General features: G+C 45.6%; 1 protein-coding gene and 1 long non-coding RNA gene across 4 annotated transcripts in view; both read right to left on the minus strand.

Annotated features, from left to right (window-relative positions):
* The window catches only part of LOC123380751, a 39,074-nt gene extending 28,311 nt beyond the window's left edge, over nucleotides 1–10,763 (minus strand). For 2 of the 3 annotated variants that reach the window (XR_006586898.1, XR_006586897.1), the window contains exon 1: nucleotides 10,414–10,763. This is a non-coding gene — a long non-coding RNA (uncharacterized LOC123380751). The remainder of the gene's footprint in view (nucleotides 1–10,413) is intronic. The other variant, XR_006586896.1, reaches the window with a different exon arrangement.
* A 5,617-nt stretch (nucleotides 10,764–16,380) lies between these two features.
* The window catches only part of KCNK1 (potassium two pore domain channel subfamily K member 1), a 52,952-nt gene continuing 51,356 nt past the window's right edge, over nucleotides 16,381–17,976 (minus strand). The window contains exon 3 of the mRNA XM_023240398.2: nucleotides 16,381–17,385. Within this exon, the coding sequence (XP_023096166.2) occupies nucleotides 17,126–17,385 (260 nt within the window). The 3' untranslated portion in view covers nucleotides 16,381–17,125. The remainder of the gene's footprint in view (nucleotides 17,386–17,976) is intronic.

Here is a 17,976-nt window from a genome sequence, read left to right on the forward strand (position 1 = left end):
AGAGAAGTATGAATAGCATGGAGGTCAAGGATTTGCCCAGAAAATTGAATAATGCCTCACTTGAAGAGAAAAAGGTGACAGTATTTCAATTTCCAGGAAGCAGTTGAGTTGGAAGACCCGATGATCAGATATAAAGATCTAAGGTAAATTCCTGTTTCTTCAGCCTTGAGATGGTCATGCCATCATCAGTACTAAAGGAAAGAAGCCCTTAGGCAAAACCTTACTTCTTCTAAATGCGTCAGCCGAGCCAAGGCCACGCAAGTATTTACTTGCGTATTTACAGGATAAAATGATCCTGTGTTTTTTGGAACGTCTTCACCTCTACCACAAAGATAGTGACACTGACTTCTCTCATGGAAATACCGTGGGCGTCAATGATAATACAGTGTATGCGACGTGCTTACCACCCATAAAGAGGCTTAGATCTTAACTTTTCATACAATGTTTTCATACAATGAACATTGCCTTCTATTACAGAACATGATCTGACTCTACTTCCATTTGTGATTTGGGCCAACAAAAAACCAAGTCTTTGCCTGCCTGTGTTTTCCATCAGCCAGGGGTAAGTCAAGTTCTATATGGAAGGAGACCCTTGATGTCAACAAGAAAATGTAACCCTACTTTCTTAGGTCATTAGTTATACTTCTCACACTATGTATCTTTATGTTTTTGTTTTGTTTTTGTTTCCTAATTATAACAATTTTATGCGTAAAAAGCTAACCTCATGGTTTGCTTTGAGATCTCTTCATAATGCCTGGGAGACAATCATGGGGAAAAAATGCAATATTAGAATGAGCGCAATTAAATACTGACTGTATATGCTCCTCCCCCCCCCAAAATCATATATTATGTTTCATTTTAGAGAGAGAGAATGAGAGGATGCAAGCAGGGTAGAGGGGCAGAGGGAGAGAAAGAGAATACCAAGCAGTTTCCATACTCAGCGTGGAGCCCAATGCAGGGCTCAATCCCACGACCCCTGGGATCATGACCTGAGCTGAAATCAAGGGTCAGACACTCAACAAACTGAGCCACTCTGGTGCCCCAATCCTACTTGATTTTTAACCCCACCCTTCCTCATGTCTGCATTTCTTCCTACAGCTCATCTATCTGACACCTATGTACTCCAATCAGACATACTTCCCTGTGAGGACTAAGATCTTTCCAGACCTAGAAGGGTCAAAGTTCCTAACTCTTTGCCTTCATAAATAGAAAGCCAAATCCACTCATCTCCATGAATATTACTCTTACCAGGATGTTCAATTACAGGCATACCTTGCCTCTCTTCTCACTTAATAGCTACACCCTTCCAACAGAGCTTTCTGCTTTCCTGGTTAAGAGACTTTAGCGCATTTTTGGAAACAGTGGGTGTTTGGGGAATGTCCCAAACAACTCTCTGAGCCAGCAAAGTGGTTGGCTCTAGAGGCAAGGTCTTTCACAGGGTTAGTTTTCAAGCTCAAGTGGTTTAACAGGCCTTGAATCTGCCCTAGTCCACTCAGTTCCCATAACTCCTTTTCTTATTAAACATTTACTAGAACCGGTGGTGATGTGCACTCAGGTTGAACGGGCCTGAGTGTTGTCTTGGAGAGGAGGAGGATTTGGGAAGCTCAGAGCACTGAGGATATAGGGAAACCACCAGGGGTCTCTCTCCCTTGAACTCTACAATGACCCACACAGGGTCACCATGGAGGATGAGGCCTCCCATGGTGACCGTGCCTGGTTCCCTGTGTGCTGTTATCACCCAGTAGTTATTGGCAAATAAAGTTCACAAAATGAAGATGAGACAAATAAATGAAGTTATTGTGTTGGTCCCAGCCTACTGCTAGTGATGCTATTGGCTAGGAACACCTGCACTCACCTGGGTAGCAAGCCTCCATGGACCGGGACCAGTGACGGGGCTGGAAACTACATGGCACAGCCAAGGGCCACACAGCAAGGTTACCAGTTGAGAGAGAAAGAGAGAGAGAGAAGACCTGGGGCTCTGCCTTTATTAGGGTCTGAGGGTGGGGTGTCTGGAGTTACATGGGTTCATTCTTTAATAAAAATTTTTTTCTTTGAGTATAGTTGACCCACAGCATTGCATGAGTTTCAGGGGTACGCCATAGTGATTCGACAAGTTTTGCACTACGCTGTGCTCAAGAGCATAGCTACCATGTGTCACCATACAGCACTATTTCAAGATCATTGGCTATAAGGGTGCCTGGGTGACTCACTCGGTTAAGTGTCAAACTCTTGATATCTGCTCAGGTCATGATCTCACGGTTCATGGAATCAAATCCGGTGTCAGGCTCAGAGCTTGCTTGGGATTCTCTTTCCCTCTCTCTCTGCCCTTCCCCCACTCACACACTCTCTCTCTGAAAATAAAGAAACCTTAAAAAAAAGCCATCAACTATGTCCCCTATGCTGTGCTTTTTATTCTCATGACCTATTCATTTATTAACTGGAAGCCTGTGTCTCCTTCTTCCCTTCACTCACTTTGCCCATCCCCTCTGGCAACCATCACGTATATCATCTGTATTTATAGGTCTGTTTCTACTTTGTGTTTGTTAGTTTATTCATCTTCTTTTTTTAAATTTTTAAAAAATGTTTATTTATTTTTGAGAGAGAGAGAGAGACAGAGTGTGAGTGGGAGAGGGGCAAAGAGAGAGGGAGACACGGAATCCGAAGCAGGCTCCAGTCTCTGAGCTGTCAGCACAGAGCCCGACCCGGGGCTTGAACTCACGAACCGCGAGATCATGACCTGAGCCGAAGTCGGACGCCCAACCGACTGAGCCACCCAGGTGCCCATCTTCTTTTTTTAGATTCCATTAATGAGTGGAAAATGGGTTCGCTCTTTATTGGCTCATTTAAACATAAAAGTGGGAATTAGAGCATGGGAGGGGGAAGAAGTTTCACCCAACAGGTCAGCCACCTGGCACCCAGCGCTTTCTGAAAGAGGGAAGTTCGTGGGAGGTGAAGGTCTAGTTCCTTACCTGGTAGTTTTGCTGGTAGCTGTGTTGCACAGCTGGCAACGTGTTTAGTCAAGATGGATGTCTTTAGACACGGATGTCTCCACAACGAGAAAGCTCAGTCAGGCACTTCGGTTACAGAAGCAGAGGAAAATAGCAAAGCAGGAGAGAGAAGACAAGCAAAGAGCTATTGGAGATTTAAATTTATGTCAAGAACAAAGAGAGGATGGGCGCCTGGGTGGTTCAGTCAGTTAAGCGGCTGACTCTCTATTTCAGCTCAGGTCGTGATCTCGCAGTTTCTGAGATTGAGCCCTGTGTCGGGCTCTGCGCTGACAGCACGGAGCCCACTTGGGATTCTCTCTCCCCCTCTCTTCTCTCTGCCCGTCCCCCACTTGTGTTCTCTTTCTCTCTCAAAAGAAATTAATCAATTTTAAAAAAAGAATAGAGGATACCCCTAATCAAAGCCTCTGCCCACTGCTTTCTTTTTTACTTGAAACATAGATAGTTTGAGTATGCCAGTATAATAATATACCTGTCTGCCTTCCTGTAGCCGCGGAGCTGGCTCTTTGCCCTGAGGTCCTATATGGCTCAGCTGGAGCTCTTGGACCCCCTGCATTTCAGACCCCCGAAAATAGGCTCGGCCATTTTCCAAACTGGGCCCGGTGCTGACCCTGGGCAGCAGGAAGAAGCTAGAAGCAGGCCAGGGTCCTGGCCTTTTCTTGCTTGCTACCAGCTGTCATCGAAGTGAATTTGATTTCCTGCGCTTGGACAGGATCCTGCTACCCGCCAGCCTAGAACCCTTCTGTGACCTCTCACTGCGCTCAGGCCACAGACGCTGCTCCTTCACCTCCCCCTGGGTCTGCCCCTCCGACCTTGGCTCCCACCATGCCCCCACCCTCACTTTCTCTGCCGCAGCCACACTCATCTCTCATGATCGTCTTTGTGGTCCCTACCATGGCTGGACCGTCCCCGCCCCCCCCATCTTGTCCACATAGTGAGCTCCTGCTCATTCTCAAACCCTGCCTACGTCAAGTCTCTCCTTTGGGCTCCCAGGGCACCATGCACCTTTCTTTCAGGTCATCTGCACGGTTGCCACTCTAGCCCTTGGTCCTAGGTCGGCTTCCCTGGGAGGCCGGCTCTGAGCTGCGGAAGTCTGTTTGTGAGAAGTATGTTGGTGAGTGGTTACAGGGGGTGGGGCTGCGGCTAAGATAGCCCTTGGAGTTTGTCTGGAATGGGGCAAGAGGGCTAGGCCTTTGAACCTGGCATTGACCGTCATCGGAGACTCCAGGGAGCAGGTGGCACCTTGGGCAAGGCAGCTTTTGCAACGCAGGACGACAACTGAAGGACTCGGCGGTGAGCCATCGGCTGGCAACACTTCAGGCACTGGAAGGGGTCCTGGGCTGCCCACGACAGCGTCCACTACGGTACGTGTGCTATTTAGTCAACACCTCTCTTGGCCTCCACAGTGCAAGCTTCTTGAGGATAACATATTACTGTTTTACAAGTGCTTAGTGTAGTACTTGGCACAGTCCAGGATCTCCATAAATGCTGGTTGAAGAATAAATGAATCCAGGCTGAGTGACCAACCTTCCGGCTTTGCCAAGGGCCGTCCGTCCTGGTTTTAGCAACAAAAGCCCTACATCTCTGTAAAACCCTCAGTCCCAGGAAAACCGGGGCATCTGGTCACCCTGAGCCTAATATTCCCCAGTACTTTTACTGACCCTGATGGTGACAGAGTTCACCATCACTTCTGGCTCACCTGGTGGTCTGTTTGGCAGGGATTGGTTGGAATTATGTCACTAGCCTCCTTGCTCTTAAGTGAGGAGACAGACCTTGACTTTGGGTTAGGTTATCTGCTCCTAAGTCTTAGGTCCTACCACTCCTTTTCTACCTCAAGCCTCTGATTTCTGACCTACTTTTGTACAGCGTCAGTCTTTCCTATAACCCAGCAGGTCTGTCCAGATTCCTCATCTCAGGACACTCTGGTCTAGCTCACTCTGTTGCCATTTGAACATATAACACCGTGTGATATGTTGTGTGATATGCTATCTCACATTAGGTGCTACTTTACGAAGGAACGACTGTGTCCTTTCAAAACCGTAGGCTCAGTGGGAATCATGGGCTGGCCTGGGTCAGAGAAAGAATGATCCATCCGGGCCAACACTGCACAGAACATGGTGTGCTCCGTGTCGCCCTGTTGAGTCTGATCCATGTGGAGAAGTGGAGGGACAAAGAGAAGCTTGGGAATATTCTTGTGTGCAAGGAACAGCACTGGGCTTTCTACAGTTCAGTCCTCAGTGAGGCTGTCTGATCTCTACAATCTTTTCCAATGTAAGCTTTTGGGGTAGAATCTGAAATGCAAAGATCCTGGTTTTTTGTGTTTTTTTTTTTTTTTTTGGCAACTAGGATATTTGGCTCCATGGGTGCATTTCATTTTCACACTAAAGACCAAGACAATGAAAATAAGAATATCTCTTCCTCACCATGTAGCTCATGTCAGTGCTGTGCCTCTGTCCTAAGTGTCACAGGTCTTCAATGATCCCCTCTCCCCCTTGCACTTCCACCAAAGAAATAACTTACTTTTCTACCAATTCCCACTCCTTATAAACATGTCTAATGGGTATTTAAATAATGGTGATTGATGATGTGCCCAATAAATGTGGAGACCATTGGTATTTTGTTCCATTCTAAGGAGGAATAAATTTTAAGACAATTTTTAATGTTTATATATATATATATATTTTTTTTTTTTGAGAGAGAGAGGGAGGCAGAGCATGAGCAGAGGAGGGGCAAAGAGAGAGGGAGACACAGAATCCAAAGCAGGCTCCAGGCTCTGAGCTGTCAGCACAGAGCCCAATACGGAGCTCAAACCCACAAACTGCAAGATCATGACCTGAGCCAAAGGTGGACGCTTAACTGACTAAGCCACCCAGGCACCCCATCTAAGGAGGAATAAATTAAAATGCAGAAGAGAGGGGCACCTGGGTGGCTCAGTCCATTAAGCGACTGACTCTTGATTTGGTCCAGGTCATGATCTCACGGTTCGTTAGTTCAAGTCCCGAATTGGGCTCTGCACTGACAGCGTGGAGGCTGCTAGGGATTCTGGCTCCCTTTTTCTCTGCCCCTTCCCCATTTTTTTTTCTCTCTCTCTCAAAATAAATGAATAAACTTAAAAAAATGTGAAAGCGATAAGTAGCCAGCCTGGCATCACCTAGCACACAGACCTAGCATTTTGAGAGGAGGAAGAAGAAATCTCTCCTGCCATCTTGGCATATCTACAGATGAAAACACAGTGTCTTCCTTCCAGGGTTGTTCACCTACAAATATCCACTAAAAGAAAGAAAATCAGAGATCTCGCAGTTCATACGTACGCACTATCGACCAACTTTAAGAACTGTTTACCACAGTACATATTTGCACCATTATTTTATGTAGATACAGTTGGGGAATGGTGTGTAAATTTAATGGAGTAACCAAGAATAGTCATTACCAAAACATCACTGTGCAGTAGGCTCATGCAGAGCTACTCTACCGGATACGATTTCATCTTTCTTTAATGATTCCAAAGGCACTGAAATCTTCTGAATAGTCCCAGTGTAACTGTAACGAGCATTAATTATCATTTCGAAGCAAGAGCCAGTTAAAAAAAAATTCCTAGTTGATAGCTGGTTTATTATTACCTGGACATATGAGGTTATAAACTGTCACATTTAAGTAGGCACAAGCAAATGTTCTTTCAGAATTATGTGGGAAACTCTTTCCCTCGTGGTAACTGATTTGAAACTGATCGTCACTGGGATCAGGTCCCCCGCCTGAAGTGTGAGAGCTCACTGTGGGACCCGGGGACAACAACCTCCAAATCTGGGTCTACCCAGGTGGTCATAGGACTAACACTTCGTCCATGAGGTCTCTTGGGTAGGGAAGTCATTCTGGAATTGGATGCATTTGCCAAATAACCTTCACCGGTTACATCGAGTGGAATAAAAATAAAATGTGTAGTATAATGCATTACTATAAAAGAGCTGTAGATGAAGTTGGTTCTGTAATTAGCCATCATTTTACCAAATTGGCTCCCTAAAATTAAGACTCTAGCCACATAAGAATAAAATGACTGGCATTAGATGTCGTGTGTGTGTGTGTGTGTGTGTGTGTGTGTGTGTGTGTGTGTAAAACTGGAATTTTATGCAGGATACAAAACGTTATTTAGATTATGGCTGAATATTTCAGAAGGTACAGGTGGGTATATGTCTTTTGTTTCCAATTATTTATATATACCATTTAAAAAGTGGATCAGACCCACCGCGTTATAGACATTAAGGCCACCACCCCTTCACTCTGGGTGTCTACACTGACAGCCTCTCCTCATCCCCTTATCCCACTGACAGCCTCTGCTCGTCCCTTTATCCCAATTCTGCTTTCACAAAGCCGCCGAGTCCACCTGCTCGCTAAATCCAATGTCCTTTTGTTTAGCCCATTTGGAATTTTCCAGCAGTCGACACTTTGACCACTTTCTGTGTCTTGATACCTTCCTTCCAAATGGGCACCATACTAGGTCTTTTGCACACCTTCTATCATTCAATCCCTGGGAAGGTCTGCATTGTACCAAACCCAGCATTGTCACAAACCAAACTCATCTTCCCTTCTCAGCTTGTACTTCTATCCTTCTTATTTGTTGGTTTGTTTTTATTGAGGAATAACTGACATACGATATCTTATTACAACATAGTGGTTCACACTGTGAAATGCTCACAAGATGTCTAGTTACTATCTGTCACCATACAAAGTGAATGCAATTATGACTATAGCTGCCATATTTATTATTATTAAGTCATCCCGTGGCTTACTTATTTTATAAGTGGAAATTTGCTTCTTGACCCCTTTCACCCATGTTGCCTGCCCCCCAATTCCCCTCCCCTCGGGCAGCCACCAATCTGTTCTCTGTGTTTGTAAGTCTAGGTTTCGTTTGGTTATTTTGTTTTTTAGATTCCACGTATCAGTGGAATCATCTTGACGTTGGTCTTTCTCTGTCTGACTTATTTCACTGAGCATAATGCCCTCAAGTTCTATCCGTGTTGTCGCAGATGGCAGGATTTCATTCTTTTTTCGCAGCCGAGTAATATTCCATGGGATATATACATACATCTTCTTTATTCATTCATCCATTGATGGACACGTGGGTTGTTTCCATGTATTGGCTATTATAAATAATGCTACAATGAACAGGGGGTACATACATCTTTTCAAATTCGCGTTTTCATTTTCTTCAGATGCCCAGTAGTGGAATTGAGAATCATGTGGCGGCTCTATTTTTAAACTTTTTGAGGAGCCTTCATACCGCCTTCCACAGGGGCTGCACGAATGTACATTCGCACCAACAATGCACAGGGTTCCCTTTTCTCCACATCCTTGCTTCCCCTTGTTATTTCTTGCCTTTTGGTAACAGCCATCCCGACTGATTTTAGAGCACGATTTTGGGTTTGGGTTATAAGCTTTTGTCCGCTTCTTCATTATAACTTTTATGAGTAGGTAGTCATGTTAATATCCCTTGAAAGTATTCTGCCTGTATTCCCTTACCGCTTCTTTCCTCCTCCTTTGTCTCCTTTTAGGTCATGTTCAATCGGCACATGTCTTAGGACTGTGACAGGGTCCCAGCCGTCCTACCCAGCTCCAGTGCCCTTCCTGTGGTCTAGCCTGTGCTAACCTTCCCAGCACCACGCCTTCGGTGTCTGTGTTCTAATTCTCAGAGTGCACAGGCCCTTTGATGAAGTTTTCAAAACACCCTACCTAATATTTCTCATCATCCCTCATCATACGTAGTTACCCATATCATTATTATGTAAGAAACAAGCTGAATGTAGAAGCATTTCAATGCCGGGATTCAGAATGGTTATTAAATAATACTGGCACCTGAATTTTATTATGATGGATCATGTGTCAGGTGCTGCACTAAGTACTTTTCAAGAAATCGCTAGGACCCTTGCATCCCCAAAGAAGGTACTATTCTCCCCAGCTAGGAAGTGAGCCGACTGAGGTTAGCAGCAGCTTTCCCACAACCCCATGACCAGAGAAAGCTGTGCCTGGGGGGCAGGACCTGTGCCTCGAGCCAAGAACCCTGTATCACGAGAGCCCCATTCTACGGGCTGCCCCGGCCAGGCTCGCATCTTGGCTTACACTGGCCGCCTAGAATACCCTTACCCTCAGTCTCCAAGGCCCAGCTGCCCCACAAAACCTTTCCGACTCCTAAAGTGAAATACAAAATGGAGACCAGGCTTGAAATATCCCTGAGCGGACAACAACATTTAAACCACATGAGCCATTTAAACCAAGAGCTAACACTTGTCTATGTCGAGAACGTTGGTAAAACTTAGGTTATTTCTTGTAAACGCCTCTGGCAATCACTAAAGAAACTTAAGTCTCTTGCTAAATTGGTATGAGAGAACCACTCTTCGCCAACCAGCTGCCCTTTGGAAACCTCCATCGTAATAACCCATCATCGTGAAGGCTAAGCGGCTCCTCATTTTCACTTTCTACGCCATTCTGCAACGTCATGCCTCGTATCAGTTTTGGGTTCGAAAGCTCCCAGGTTGTTTTAGGCACAACAAACTCCTCCCAGATACGAGTTTACTTACCCGGTTTTATTTTTCCCGGTTTCTGGACTTTTGACCATATCCACCCCCGCTCCCAGGGACCTCCTCCTCCTTTGAGTTCATTATCATTTTCTACCTGCCAGATACCACATCGCATGGGAATTTTATGGCCCTGTATTGCTAACTGGTGTGTGTTTACTCTCCACATAAAAGAGCAGGTGACTCCCTGGAGAACCTACACCGTCCATCACTTCTACAGCACTAGCTGTCATCTTGCCTTGTAGGAAAATGGAGGAAAATGCCTACAATTGGTTGTAATGGTAGCAGCTAACAGTCACGAAAGAGTTTGCCACGGAAGCCCCAGGCACTACTGGCTCATTGCTTTGCATTCACCATCTCCTGACGCCCCCTGGACACGCCCCCGGGTAGCCCTTGAGCTCTAACACCTGCACACAGCCCTTAGGTTCACCTGTTTCCACAACAAACAAGCTCCTTCTAGAACCAGACTAGGGGAGATCTCCTAACCGAGACCCCTTCACAGCCTCTTTGCATGAACTGGGGGCTCCACGGGCGATCTGGGCGGGGAGGCGTGAGCCACGTGCAAAACAACTAGTAGGAAGGGTCCAAAACTTAAGCGTGCCAATGATGTCAAATTTTCTTGAATTTTTCATACACCCAGAGAGCCCCTCTATTTACCTCTACAGGTAATGAATGACTCACTGTGACACTGACTTATTTACAGTTTTGTTGTGATACTGAGTTTTAATCCCTGCTTCTGATAAATTGAAAAAGAAACGCGGGAAGTCTAGGCTTTCAGATGATTTTTGGTACCTTAAATTGGATTTTTTTTTTCTTTTTTGCATAAATAGTCTGTAACTTACTCAGGGGAACGCCTCATTCTTTCTCCGCCTCCAAGGATAGCATCTTTCTTGTTAGCTCACAGGTAAAGCTGGCAGGAGATGACCGTCACACGCACCCCTTCTCAGCAATCTGCCGCTCCAGGGGGATTTAGGGACAGGGATTCTCACGTTACGTATGTTACGTTACGTTACGTTACGTACACGTTACGGACGCGGGGAGAAAAGCCCACGTGATTTTGCTATTTTAGCACCTGGGTAAAGAGCTGTTAACAGCCACTTGACCTGATACCCCTCCTAACATGCACGAGGTACCTCTTTGCCTTCTGCCTTAGATGTAGCCATGAAAACTTGAGATTCAGAGACCCAAGTAATGCAGATCAGTCAGAAAGAAACAATTTTAAATATAGGTTATTTGGCTCTTTTCTTAAAGTCCTTCCACAGTGATCTGAAACATGTCCCTGATGGCACAGCCAGGTTCCCGCGGGCTGATATACGGGGCTCGTCTTTCTCCAGGGAGCGTCCCTTCCTAGGAACGGGTCACCAACAGGGACGTGTGGAGTCAACGTCTGGCCTGGCCCTGGGCTCTGCTGCTCTCTGACCCAAGAAGGGCACCCAGGGCAGCCTGGTCTCTTACCTCCCCAGATTCAGAGGGAGCAGCACAGAGAAAATGATAGACCGTGAAAAAAAAAAAAAAAAAAAAAGGCAGTCTATTATTTTACGTTGTCAGAGAGTTCCAACTGCTAGCTCGTGCCATAAATTATGCAGTGACCTTTAAAATCTAGCTTGGTCACTGCCAAATGGGTGGCAACAGGCTTAGTCCCGATGTTAAGTTCACATTGTCCTAAATTGCAATCACCACCTGGTAGATACCAAGTTGGTAACAAAGGCACCGAGGAAGGCTTTCATCATGCAAGTGAGGACATAAAAAGGGCACTCCTCCCACACTAATGTAGCATTTTAAAGCCATAATGTTTAGAGCAAGCACAAAATGATGCAGGAGTTTTGGGTAAATTATGTTGATGTCTTTGAGCACCTATGGACTCTGGGAAATTAAATATCTCACCACCAATGGGCTCTGGATTTCCAGCCACGGCTTAGAAATGGAAATGAAGTGGCTGGGTCCACCCGATTCTTGATTTCTGCACAGGTCATCGTCTCATGGTTCATGAGTTTGAGCCCTGCGTCTGGCTCTGTGCCCGCTTGGGATTCTCGCTCTCCTTTCTGCCCCTTCCTGTTCGTGCACACTCTCTCTCTCTCAAAATAAATAAATAAACATTTTTTAAAAAGTAAAAAAAAAAAAAAAAAAAAGGAAAGGAAGTGCTGAGGTATATGTGTGACCATTTACGTATAATGATCATAATTTATATAAATAATGGAAGAGGATGAAAAAAGCCCTCAAAACAATTTCTCCAACTAAAAATAAATACTATCTAATTTATTTATAGAAGTTTTTAGTGGTCAGGTAAATGACAGCAAGGCTATACATTCACAACCTTGCTATCTCATGCTGAAAAATGAGAGATTTAGCCTAAATGAAGTTTTTAGACAGTGGAAGTTATATTTAAGAAGCAAGCCTCTTGGGGTGCCTGGATGGCTCAGTTGGTTAAGTGTCCGACTTCAGCTCAGGTCATGGTCTCGTGGCTCGTGGGTTCCAGCCCCACGTCGGGCTCTGTGCTGACGGCTCAGAGCCTGGAGCCCGCTTCGGATTCTGTGTCTCCCTCTCTCTCTGCCCCTTTCCTGCTCACACTCTATCTCTCTCTCTCTCAAAAATAAATAAACATTAAAAAAAAAAAAGAAAAAGAAAGAAAGAAAAGCAAACCTCTTAAGGGAAGCCTGGCTGACTCAGTCAGTGGAGTGTGCGATTCTTGATCTCAGGGTTGTGAGTTCGAGCCCCACGTTGTCTGTAGAGATTACTTAAAATCTTTAAAAAACCTAATTTTAATCATTTTATAGGCAAACAGTAGTTGAACATTGTTAGGAAAATTACAATATTGAAATAACATGAACAAACAAATGTGCTAGCTATCCTGGGGACTGTTTGCCCCTGCCTGGGAGAGGGCTCTGTGAGGCAGTTCCTTTCTGAGTCTGAGTCTGCCTTTCATGTTAGGCTCTCAACAGCCCTTCTCAGTGCACTTACTAGCTGTTAACACGTGGTTCTCCAAGCAGGTGGCACAGGGGATCCAAGTGGGGGGTGCAGGAACCATGGAAGCTTTTAGAGGCACAGAGCCACGGCGTTAACTTTAAGGCTGCCTAAGGTAAGGACTGCCCAGTGACTCCTGCCAATTTGCACCGAGACTTGTAATTCTTTTCCACCAAAAATTACAACATGAAGAGTACGCTAACTCCTACATTGAGAACTATTGGGTAGCATTGCTCTCCTGTATTCTCTGTGGGTTCGAACCCAGAGCAGTCACTTTATCGGAGCGGTGTGCAAAGTGTGGGTAAGCTATGAGGGAAGAAAAGGGGCTGGCTTATTAAATGTGCTTCACTGCCAGGCTGTGAAAATACTTACAGTTTTACTTCTGGGTTCCTTACTGTGTTTTGCTTTAAACGTTTATTTATTGAGAGAGAGAGAGAGAGACAGCACATGTGAGCAGGTAGAAGGAGAGGGGAGACAATCCCCAGCAGGCCTGTGCTGTTAGCACAGAGACCGATGCGGGACTCGATCCCACGAACCATGAGATCAGGACCTGAGCCAAAGCCTAGAGTCAGAAGCCTCACTGACTGAGCCACCCACACGCTGCATTCTTACTGTATTTTAAAAGCTGAGTTGGCCTGACAATACCTATTAGATAAATGCTTGGAAAGTTGTCTTCAGCAAACAATTTCTTGTTTTGCCTTCACACAAAACACTCGGATGCACCCAATTTTCATAAAGTAGAACTCTTGGAAAAGAATACATCACTACGGGGAAAGCTTTAAAATTGTTAAAGAGACAGGTTGAAAATTGTACTGGGCAGCAACAAACACGTAGCTGAGCTCCGTATGATTTCAGGCTCGGCATCACAAGGAAGTTTCGTTTCTAAATTTGCCAAGGCATGATCCGGTTGACCACGTACGCATTTCAGAAACTCGATCCCAGAGGACTGCTTTCCTTACTCGAGGATATCAGTATTTATCACAGCCCTCCTCGGCATGGGATGGCTCTATCATACGCCACACAATCACGAAGCCCTGCTCACTGCATTCCGAGTAGGAGACAGATAATCTTACGGTCACCTTGCAGGGCGTGCTTGTTGGGCTAACTTGAAAACAAACTCTTATTCCAAGCAAAGATCCTCCGCTTTCACGAAGACATTGTACTACTGATAGCTTTAAAGGGTTTAAAAGGTTTTGCGTTGAATCTTTCAGTTATTTCGATGTCTCCAGATTTGTAAGTATCTCCCCATCCATTTTCCAAAAGGCACAGAAGGCTGGTTTGTGGAGTGTGGGCATGACTTTGTCAGGTGAGAAAAGTGACCCCGTGTCTTATTAATCTGATAACTCCCAGACGTTTTTTCCTTAAGTCACATCATATTTATTTGTTTGGAAAGCATTCCCTTTTCCCACCCACGCATCTTCCTCTTCGACTTTTGAACATATGGCGTTCTAAATCTCCTGGGGGCATACGGAGACTACAGTCTCATACACGGAGTCATCTGGGCCAAACGTCTGTTTTGTGTATTTCCTTTATTACCTCCTTTTGGAGGCTGCTCCTAGCCTATGCGGTGCCTCTGACTTCTGGGAGGGCAAGAATGCTTCCTCCACCAACACGCTGTTCTCTGCTCACACTGAGCGTATCTGCTGCACTGAAGTCAACCTACCTACTGGACACACATAACTTAACACTCACACACAGGAGTGCTGTCCTTGAAGGACAAGGATCTCTGCCGCTTCTCTATCCCGAGGGCCTTCTACAGGATTCTTTTTTTTTTTTTTTAAATTTATTTTGAGAGAGAGAGCAGGAGAGGGGCAGAGAGAAAGAGAGAGAATCCCAAGCAGGCTCAATGCTGTCAGCACAGAGACTGATGCAGGGCTTGGACTCCAGAACCATGAGATCATGACCTGAGCCAAAACCAAGAGTCAGATGCTTAACCGACTGAGCCACCCAGGCGCCCCAAGATTCTTAAGAACTCAATTTAGAACACTCTTGCACAAGAGCTGGATCCTTGGGCTTATCCTCTACTCATCACTCCCAATCGTCTTTGCTAGTATTCACTTCCACTTCCAGCTGCACCCTCGCTCGCCTCCAACTAGAGGGTTCCAAGGTCAGCATTGGCAGGTGCCGCGCTGGCCTGCTGCACGCTGCTTGTCCTGCCCCTGTTCTCTGATTGACAGCTCACTCCGCCTTCAGGACCACAGGGTAGCACCTACCCACTGGCCAAGGACAAAAGACAAGAATAGAAAAGATACTCTGCCTTATAGTTTGCATCCAAAAGGGTGCGGGAGACAAAACTTGCCCCCCATGTTTGGACCCCCCCGCTTCACATTAGAAACAACAAAAGCAATTTGAAGGGCGTTAAGGGTGTCTTCTCTGCAGCTTCATAAAAGCTTTGAAAATGACCTTGACACTTCGTTACTTGACGGCATCCTGACTCCAAGTTTTCCCGTTCTGCTCTTTCTCGTTCTCTGTAGTTTGGACTCGCCACTCAGATTAGTCAAGCGGTGGTGGCACTTGAGTTATTTTTTTCCGCATTGAACATAAAGACACTCTCCCCGTGTAAAATCCACCGTTTCTGCGATTTTTATCCTTCAACACCCCTACACCATACCAAGCACTGTGGTCACAGTGAACTTTCTGGACCCGATCATGTCCTTGATGCATGTCCCTATTTTCTAAAGAGTCTCTATTCCACTCCTTAACCGATCACCAACCCCGTCTAAGGGCAGTCTCCACCATGGGGACACGATTAGCATGGGGTGCAGACAGAAACGTGTTCCTGGATCACCCAGCATCACCCAGATCCAGAAAAACAGAAGAACACGTTTGGAACTGAACACTGGAAAGGGGGGGGGGGTCTACTGACAGCATCACCGAAGCTCTGGAGCCGAGATACATCCTTCTTACAGCTTTGTTGCTCTGAGGCCAGATGGGATCTCCTACAACGAAGAAGGCCCTGCTCATGTAAGGCCAGCAGCCAGCAGGGCAAGGCTGGTAACTGTGTGCTCAGGGTGCACGTCATGGAGATGTTTCTGAGTGACGTCCCCGAGGTGAGGACACGCTGCTCAGCTGCCTCAGGAGCAGGGCACAGATTTCTATCAACATCTCGAGCACCACCTCCCAGGCAGGTACCCATGGGAGAGAAGACGCAGGTGAGGGGGTCACTGGGCATCAGTTGTCATGCAGGGTCTTTTTCTCTTCTAGAATTCTCGCTACAAAGAAAGTGTTTTAATGCTTATTTTGGAGAGAGAGAGAGAGAGAGAGAGAGAGAGAGAGAGAGCACAAGCGAGGGAGGGGCAGAGAGAAAGGGAGACACAGAATCTGAAACAGGCTCCAGGCTCTGAGCTGTCAGCACAGAGCCCGATGCGGAGCTCGAACTCCCGAGCTGTGAGATCACGACCTGAGCCGAAGTTGGATGCTTAACCGACTGAGCCACCCAGGTGCCCCTCTCTTCTAGAATTCTTAAGTGTTCTGTGTGCATCACTTATATGTTGCCGTAATGGTTTCTATAAAGGAGTCCTTACATATTATTTGCATAGACAAGAGCTTTCCTTGATACATTAAAGCATAAAGATTGCAACCAGCTAGGATTTTTATTGATGTCAGCTTGTAAATTTTAAAAACTCTCTGATTAATTTGCCAGCATCTGTTCATCTGGGGCTTCTGTGTTCACGATCTGGGCTTTCGCACTAGGTGACTACGAAATCACAAAATAACTTCCTTTACAAATCGTATTCTTCATTGTTTGTCCACCTCCAGAGAAACGCTTACAGACATTTTAGACATCTGGTATCATTCCAATGCAAAGGGTAGAAACATTTACTGTAGAATATGACAGTAACTCACTCTTAAGTGTATTATTTCCCTTATTTTATTGTAGCAACTCTCGATTCTTCAGTATAAAGAGAAATCAAAAGGAAAAGTATCTACAATCTTGGGTTAAGAAGTATGCTGAGATCTGGTGACCTAAACCCTCTATGTACAAGATATAAACATATTTGGACTTGTTTGTACACAGTTAATGGCAACCTATTCATTATAAATAGTAGTTTTAAGTTAGATTCTACAAAAATAATGATCTTGGATGGGCACATGCAGACTGGTACACATAAACTTATTTATAAAACACATCTCTATGCCTCTCTCTCTCTCTTTTTTTTTTGCTTTTAAATATAAATGTTCTATTTAGCCATCAGCTAAAACAATTTAAATGCAAATCCCCAAATCCCCAATTAAAAATATAAAATCCACTTCTCTCCACCGCAGCACACTTCTTCAAGTATTCTTTACCCATTAGTAAAGTCTAGGTAATTTTGTCCCATGGGAATCATAGGTACGCATCCCATTTCTTCGGATATTAGACAGTCCTCCAGAGTAAAAGCTTCCTTTGTTCTGTTATTTGGGGGGGGGGGGGGGGTTTGTGTGTTTGTTTTTTGTTTTTGTTTTTGTTTTTTTGCTTTTTTGTAAATATTTTGGACAGTAGGTATTTGTTAAAATACTATCTTGGTGTCTACGTTCTCATACAAATAAACAAGACAAAGGGTCTCGCTCACTGCCCTCACCCGGCTGCTCCCGGACAACACGGCAAAGCCCTTAGTTGCCTGCGGGGCCTTCGGGGTGGGCAGAGGATTGAGGGCCCACGAAAGGCTCGTTCTGCTTCCGGTCCTCCTTCGGGCCGGCTGCCTGGTCTGCGATGGACGAGAAGGACAGCTGGTCGTGCTCTATGATGTGTACTCGATCCTCGTCCTTGTCCTTCTTCACGTAGAACATTTTCCTGAATTTTTTCAGCTCGTGGAGTTCGCAGAAGGTTTCCAGAACTACCAGCATGGCAATGAGGCCAAGCAGAAGGTAACCTGAGTGAGAAAAAAAAAAAAAAAAAAGACTGTCTCAGTGGGATCGAGTCACGGATGAATCAAGGGACGCCACGGAAAGCGTGTGCGTGAAATCAAGTCATTGCCGCTTTCCGAATTTCTAGGAACGTTCTGAGGTCCGTGGCTCCAAGACGGGTTACCCACAGGAAAATGAAGAATGACCTACCCTTGTGCAAACGTGGGATGCTCAGGATCCCAGGGTGTAATTTTTGAGGAAACAAAAAGATGGGGTTGACCTGGCATCGTTAAAGGGAAGTAGCATGCTGCAATGCCCGCCCACACAAGGGTAACGTGCCGGGGGAGGGCTCTCCACCTCGGCCTCATAATCAGCGGCTCTCAAAAAGCCAGTGACACACGTCAGAAGACTTTTTGATGGTCATGAGTGCTCAGAACAGAGGGTGACACTTTCTTAAGCACTCAATACTCGTGTCAGTATTTCCACTACCGAATAAGAAGTGTAGCAAGAGAAGTAACCTAACTGAAAATCCTTCCAGGAATGGATGCAGACGGGGAACAGGTCTTGGCGTGTGGCGATTTGCACCTGACCGGGATCCAGCTGCCCACTAAGCTGTC

This window comes from Felis catus, chromosome D2 (genome assembly GCF_018350175.1).
Source record: "Felis catus isolate Fca126 chromosome D2, F.catus_Fca126_mat1.0, whole genome shotgun sequence".
Lineage (NCBI taxonomy): Eukaryota > Metazoa > Chordata > Mammalia > Carnivora > Felidae > Felis > Felis catus.